The sequence below is a fragment of the Etheostoma spectabile genome, chromosome 16, assembly GCF_008692095.1.
Source record: "Etheostoma spectabile isolate EspeVRDwgs_2016 chromosome 16, UIUC_Espe_1.0, whole genome shotgun sequence".
Lineage (NCBI taxonomy): Eukaryota > Metazoa > Chordata > Actinopteri > Perciformes > Percidae > Etheostoma > Etheostoma spectabile.
Genome location: NC_045748.1, coordinates 21,756,791 through 21,764,052, shown reverse-complemented (window position 1 = coordinate 21,764,052; position 7,262 = coordinate 21,756,791). Strand labels below are relative to the sequence as shown.

Sequence of the window (7,262 nt, the reverse complement as noted above, 5' to 3'; positions counted from 1 at the left end):
TTACCAGAAACAGCTATGAAGTAGCAAGCGCTAAACCAACCAGAGTCCATTTAAAAGACAATAGTACTTTTAGCTTCAAATGTAAATCGGTAAAGTATGTGTTTACTTCAACCAACGCTAGAAAAAGTAGGAAAAGTGTACAGAAAACTAAAAGCGTCTTTTCATGGTTGTATTTGGTGTCTGTTGAGTCTAAATGAAGTGTGCTTTTCGATGCTAAAATTACTATTTATTTACATGGATTCTTGTTGGTTTAGCGAGCCTTAGCAAAAAGATAAAAATGTAACTTTTTCATAGCGCAAACTAATCAATCAATCAACTATGAAAATAATCGTTAGTTGCAGCCCTAATGTTGGTACACTTTTTCTCTTTTTTTTAATTTATTCGCCAAAATGCTATCTTATACGCTCTTTAATCTACATACTGTATTTCTATGCTAAAGCTGTCTGTGTCATCACCGTCACCGACCTCTACTCTTCCTTCATCCACTAGTCCATCCGTCCATTAGTCTCTAAAGCTCACGAGTAATCCAGGTTTCAGGAGCAAAACGCCAACGGGACTCAAATAAATGAAGACCTGACATCTGGACGATGGTATTTGACCGGTTTATCTTCCGCATGCGTTTCTCTATAATAATAATAAACCTATGTCTCTGTATCTTGTCATAAAGCGTGTGTGTGTGTGTGCGTGTGTGTGTGCGTGTGTTACCAGGGCCACATGGAATCTGTGGGCGCATAATTCTGGTGATTTTAAACAAATAAATAAAACCCCCAAATGTTAACACATCTTCACCCTAAGCAGACTGTCTACTAAATTCCCCACATTTTCATATTGAGAACTGTAAAAAAAAAAAAAAAATACTAATCTGCAGATTCTGTTTGGGTCTGCTGATTACACTACATCCCCAGTGTCATCAGCTCTGCTGTAATAAACAATATGTTACTTCCTGGTTAAAAGGTTACCGACGGCAAAAAAGCCACGTCTGAATGCTAAATTTAAAGCAAGGTAATTAGCTTAGCTTAAGATAGCATTTATTACAGAATAAACAAAGATAAAGCAAGGTAATTTGGGAGCATTAGAGGTGGGTGTGGGTGTGGGTGTGTGTGTGTGTGTTCTTTCTTCTCATTTCATTCTTGTGTTGTCCTTGGGTCAAACCTACCCGTTTCAAAGTGTTTTATATCAGAAATATGGATATGTTATATGGACATATGTTCTTTGGGTGACATTAACGATTACTTTTGTTGAATTTTTGGGGTGTTTTATTTAATCTCATAGCATTTGAATTCTTTTTTTTTATGGTTTCCAAACAGTAAGCAGACTAAAATTGGACATCTACCCATCTGTGATTCACTCAAAATCCTCTGATCTTAACTATTAGTCAAAATAATTCCTAATTTCTGCCTTTTTAACTAAAAACCATGTATAATTTGACATGAATGAGGTTAGTTAACCATGAACTCCAAGAAAAAGTGTAAAACCAATTATTAAACCAGCTCAGTTTTTTTTTTTTAAGTGGCAAAAGCATGGAAAAAGTTAGAAATAAATCAGAAAAAGCAACAAAAACATTGGAAAAGCACAAAAAAAAAATTCATTTTCAATTTTGACCTGGGAGGACAAGTTCAGGGTTAACGGGAAGACAACACAAGGGTTAAAGCTTATTTTTGGGCATTTTGCGCCTTTATTTCAATAGGACAGCTGAGACATGAAAGGGGGGAGAGAGAGGGGGAACAACATGCAGCAAAGGGGCGCAGGGCGGAGTCAAACCTGTGGAATAAACCTTTATATATGGGCACCCGCTCTACCAACTGAGCTCCCCTGGCGCCCTCTGTCTTCTCATCTAAATTAATTGTCAGACACTGTGCATGGAATAATGACAAATATTAAATCATGATTTCATGGTAATAGCGGCAGCTTTTGGGCTAGAAAAATGTTTTTAATTACTCCCGCTGGTTTAAAGTACGAGCTCATTCAGTTAAGTATTTCCAATAATCTTTAATTTGCAAACACACTTTCTTTTCAGCTGATACGGTTATCACAAGGTAAAAAAACATTCAGGACTACTGGACATCTAGAGACTGTGCAGCTCCTGGTTCACTCAGATTACCACACAAAAGCCTTTAGGTTGTATGTTGCCATAGAGACGGTTTTGAGCTATCCGTCTGTCTGGTACGGAGCCACAGGGACACTGTTCCTGTAAAATAGATGTTACTGTTGAATAATCCAACAGAAGCATGTCATATTCACAAGTCGGCTGCTCTGATTGCTCTTCTCTCCCCTCTAACCAAAATACTATTTTATAATTAATTGTTTATAGACTTTTTTCATTTGGTGTTGACGTCCTGCAGATGTTTCACTTTAAAAGTCTCAGACTGCTCTAAGGGCGTGGTTCTTCTTTCACCATGTACGCTTTTAATGTGAAAGAAATTCAGAGTTTCATTGACAGCAGCTTGACAGTGATTGGAAATATTGACGTTGTATGTTTATGTTATGCGTGTTGTTGCTGCTTGCACACAGGTGGCATCGCCTCGGCCTCCAAACACCTTTATTTCATTATTCACAGATACAATTCTCAACATTTCCACACAAATTCACGTCCGTTGGTTCCATCAGTGACGGCCATGACAACGGTGCTCCAGGCTGAATCCACTTCGCGAGAACGTTTGCAGCCGTGTGGGCGTTTCCTGGGGAAAAGGCCCGCCGCTGCACAGGAAGTGACGTGTTTAACATCACCAGTCTGTCCGTTTGAAATAAAAAGTCTCTACTTGTTCAGATTCTCCAGCAGGATTTCCGCTCCTTTGTTGCTGCTGCTGAAGCTGCTGAGCTCCGATTTGATGGACTCCAGCGCCGCCTTCACCTCGGCTGCCGCAGCCTTGTCACAGCTGTTCAGGAGGCTGCACGAGAACATAGGGAAAGATTTCACAAAGGTTAGATCGGGACCGATAACATTTCAAATATTCCCTTGTAACCTTTAAACAAAAGTGCAGCTCAAATGATGTCATGGCTTAGACATCTGATTTGGTTGTTGGAGGGTCAGTTCACCCACATATTGGGGTCATGTTGTGCAGACACTTGTGTTCCATTTTCAGTTCCTCCAGGATTTTGCTGACTTTTTTTGAGATTGTTGCGGTCAAAAATGTCTCATTTTGCGGCAGCTTTTGTTAAAAAACAAAAAAATTGCAATTACATTTGCAATGTCTTTTGTATTTTTTTGCGGAAGAAATTGTTACAGCGTGGTGGTGAAATGTGTAGGATGGCAGGATGGCGCTGTATGTTAGATATGAGCTTTTCAATCACAAGGAAATGAATTTGGCGACATACGCGTGTGACTTCACTCCCGCTTGGTCAGTGGATCTCAGCTGCTGTGATTGGTTGGTTGAAGTTGCAAGGGGGACTCTGGTTATTGGTCAAATTTGCAGTTAAGTTGCGGTGATTGGACAAAATTGTGAGTCGCGCTGAAATCATGGAGACTGGTTGAATTTGCATGAATTGTCGTGATCGCGACACCAAGAATTCCTGGAGGGACTGCATTTTTATATGGTCACTTTCTTTGTGAAGGCACACCCATAAAAACCTCTGGTCCGCCTTTACTACGCAGAAAGAAAAGTTGTATTCTAATTATGGCCTTAATGCCAGTGAGGCAGAATAAAGTTTAATGGGTGATTCTTTTCTGTCATTCACAACAGTTACTGTGGTAACCTATACTCTCTTTAAAGCCGTCTGAAGGCAGACGGTGACTGGTTATATGCAGTTTCTAACTGGAGTGATGATGAGCACCACAACGGATCCGCTGATTAGTGCAACCAGCATCAGAACTCTGTGCCCACCAAACTTGTCATTTTCATTAATTACTCTACACAGTATAAACTACAACTTGTGTCTAATGTCAATATATGAGATTAGGTAAGACACGTTGTTTGGATTGAATTTTGCCAAAGACAAAAGAATGTGGTTTTCTGTCGCAGTGCTCTTTTGTGAAACTGATTGGTCATGTTTGTAACAGCCTCTAACACGCCCACCTGTGATGTGTGATATTCTTTCTGATCCACCCGTGTCCACTTGAGGAACGTGAGACAATAGGCTATATAATTCTACAGACACAGCTGGGTTTGTGGAAAGATAGCCTATTGTCTCACTTCCCTCTAGTGGTATCTATCCATGCAGATAGTTCTGGTTTTAACCGTTTGATGTTTGTGCCTTAACCCATATGCAACGGAGTTAATTTGTGGTCACTTGTGGTACTGTCCACACACACGTTGTAGATCATCAAGTCAAACGTGGACACTGGAAAGAACTTTCTTTCCGTTGACGTTTTTAAATTTAATTTTTTTATTGTTGTGAGAAATCTCAGACGCAGAAGTGTGTGTGCATACTGACTTGCAGAGCACCATGGCTCCTCTGTTGACTTTGGCCCAGCTCTTCAGTTTGTCTGTTCCCACGGTGTCCACCAGGATTCTGCTGAACCGCTCTGAGGGGGCAAGGGAGAAGGAGGGGAGAGAGAGACAGGGGAACAGAAGAAAATACTAAAGTTCTCAATATTTGAAACCGAGAAAGTCATGGTTTCCCTTTGTCTTAAAAACTCGACGGATTTCAATTCAATTTTGGGGAAAGTTGGGCCATGGGGTCAACTGTCTTTTGTGCAGTTGGCGCCCTCCTGTGGCCGTCATGTTGCACTTTCACAGTCACATCTGTGGCTGAGACATACAGGCTATGCTCTGTTTTTCCCATGAAGTACATGGTGTTATTTTTTGTGTGTCTTCAGTGCATCAGAAATAAATGGACTTCAAATCTCTATAAATTCCTTTTCATAGCATGATGTAATAAAGTATTAACCCTAAACTGATGGTATTATTTAGAAAATGTTCCCCTGTGATTTAAAGTTGATGCAACCTGAAATGAATGGATGGCCAGTAGAGTGCTTTAAGAGGCAGATTAACTCTTCTCGCCTAGCAGTTTAAAGCAGTAACACGTGTGTGTGTCATTGTTTACCTTCCTTGCCGGCCTCTGCCAGCGTCATGTCCTGCTCGATGAGCCATTTCAGCACCAGGTGTCCTGCTGGATGCTCCGCCATGTGAAGCTGCAGCACAAGCAAAAAGTCACAATGAAGAAGAGCAGAGTATCTGTTTGTGAGGAAACCAGTTTCTTCTGGTAACCATCCTACTAAGCAGGATTTATGCCTCGTACATAGGTACATGGAGACACAGACCCTACGCAGGACCCTCCCCCGTAGCCTGACATGCACCTCTCAAAAAATGTAACAACACGTCACTCTGCCGTGGCTTGGTAGCGTTGCATTTCCCCCGACTCATTTCCTGGTTCTCCTTCTCCATAAACAACATGAAATCAAAGAGAGGGTTAACTTGTCCTGCTGCAGATAACCCACTGTGGTCAGAAAGAACGGGGGGGGGGGGGGGAGGAGGAGGATACACACAACACTTTGTTTCTCCCACTATGCCTTCAGGGTCGGTACTTGCTCCCAAGCTAATCCCGCCCCACACCCACAAACTTCAGACCACGGCAAAAGCTGTGCATGGAGCCTCCGCAGAACCATAAATCACACTACGCACACCCGACCACACACACCCACACTACCTGTCCTTTGATCCCTCCTGGCACCAACTCCTGGTTGGCCAGCTGAGCCACGGCCGTCATGGCGGGCCGCAGGTCCCCACAGGCCGATGCCAGGATGTCACTAACGGTGACGCAGGACGCCTTGTCCATCACCATGGCGGCAGCATTGTCACGGAGATGGTCTAGCAGTGGGGGGGAGACAACTTCCAGCAGCTCCTTCCTCCGAAGTGCCATGTCCTTTTTGCTGATGAGAGGAACACAGCACGGATGTCACTGGGGTTCATTACGGCCTTCAATGCTTTCTCATCATTTACATCACTCACTACTGATTCAACAGATTTATTCATCAGGAAGCTGTTTGTTCAAAATTAGCACGTTAGAAGTGTGTTTCTTTCTATGACGTGTCAAACTGTCTGCTGCTGAAAGGCTTATTTGGTAGCAGTTGCTGCACTTGCTAACTTATTGAATGAGGCGCTGCAGTGTGGTGAGAACTCCACTGTCAGGAAAGGTGACATCATGAATAAAAAGTCATTGGGAAAATTTTGAAAAAAAAATGCACTCTAATGGAAACAGTTGTAACTTTTTGAAATTTTACACAAGTTGTGTAAAATTTCATACACAAGTTGTGTACATTTTCATGTTCATATTTCATATTTTACAGTAACAGACCACAACCACCCACGGCCAGTACAGCCCCCCCACGCCTGATACCTGTGTGTGTTTCCGTCTCCTTGCTCCAGCACCTTGATGATCTCGGGCAATAGGTGAGCAGGGTCTCTGGGGCTCAGCAGGTACAGCAACACCTTCTTACCGTATTTATTGCCGATGACCTCATCCAGAGACGACAAGATCTCCTGCACAGGTGGGAAACAGGTGAGATGAGATTTTTAAACAAGAACCACATCCTCTCTACATTTCCAAACTGTTAATCACAACCTGGCAGCTTCCTTAAACTATTGTTCACGTCATATCAGGATTAATATTGAGTCTCGTGAAGCATCATTAACACCACATGGCATCAGACTCACTGAGAGCACGGCCTGTTTGACCAGCTTGGTGTCGTCCACACAGTCGAACATGGCCAGAAGAACCAGGTGACCAAACTCTCCCTGTAGATAAACAACAGCCAGTCAGTAACAGCTGACGCATCAACAACAAGTTTAGAAGTGAGTTGAAGAGATCTGAAACCACGAGTTCAGGTTATCAGGTCTGGACTGAGATCAGATATTTCTACATGTGTTCTCCACTGCTCTGAACACCATCAAACATTGAACCTCAGTTCAGACCTTTTCTCCTGGTAAAGAAATCCCTGTAAAACCACTGAGCTTGTTTCTAGAATGAAAGAATGGAGCAGCGTTGAGAACTCACCGTGGCAAACTTCACCATGTAGGTCTTCATGGTTTTAATTATGACCTTTCTGTCCTGAAAGATGAAAAAAGCCCTTTATTTTACTTCAACACCTTTATTTCCTGCCAATCTACTAAATCTTAAAGCTCGATGGTTTCTCATAATTTTCTGAACATAGTCTCCCAATTTGTTGTTTAATATCTGTAAATGACCCACATACAGAGTGTGTTCACTGAATCAGTAACATCAGAAAATGTATTCAGGACACGCACTTCGTGAAGACATTTCATGTTACAAAGATGATGTATCTAGTAAAAGTCTTTATACAGTCTATATAGCACCCCCCCCCC

The 7,262-nt window shown here is 42.2% G+C and overlaps 1 protein-coding gene across 2 annotated transcripts in view; it reads right to left on the bottom strand.

Moving 5' to 3' along the window:
• Positions 1–1,969: 1,969 nt before the first annotated feature.
• pum3 (pumilio RNA-binding family member 3) overlaps positions 1,970–7,262 on the bottom strand; it is a 14,156-nt gene continuing 8,863 nt past the window's right edge. For both annotated transcript variants that reach the window (XM_032539401.1, XM_032539400.1), the window contains exons 12-18: positions 6,934–6,987; positions 6,594–6,674; positions 6,277–6,419; positions 5,587–5,809; positions 4,984–5,071; positions 4,372–4,462; positions 1,970–2,888 (exon numbers count right to left, since the gene is read on the bottom strand). In XM_032539401.1, the coding sequence (XP_032395292.1) occupies positions 2,756–2,888; positions 4,372–4,462; positions 4,984–5,071; positions 5,587–5,809; positions 6,277–6,419; positions 6,594–6,674; positions 6,934–6,987 (813 nt within the window). In that variant the 3' untranslated portion in view covers positions 1,970–2,755. The remainder of the gene's footprint in view (positions 2,889–4,371; positions 4,463–4,983; positions 5,072–5,586; positions 5,810–6,276; positions 6,420–6,593; positions 6,675–6,933; positions 6,988–7,262) is intronic.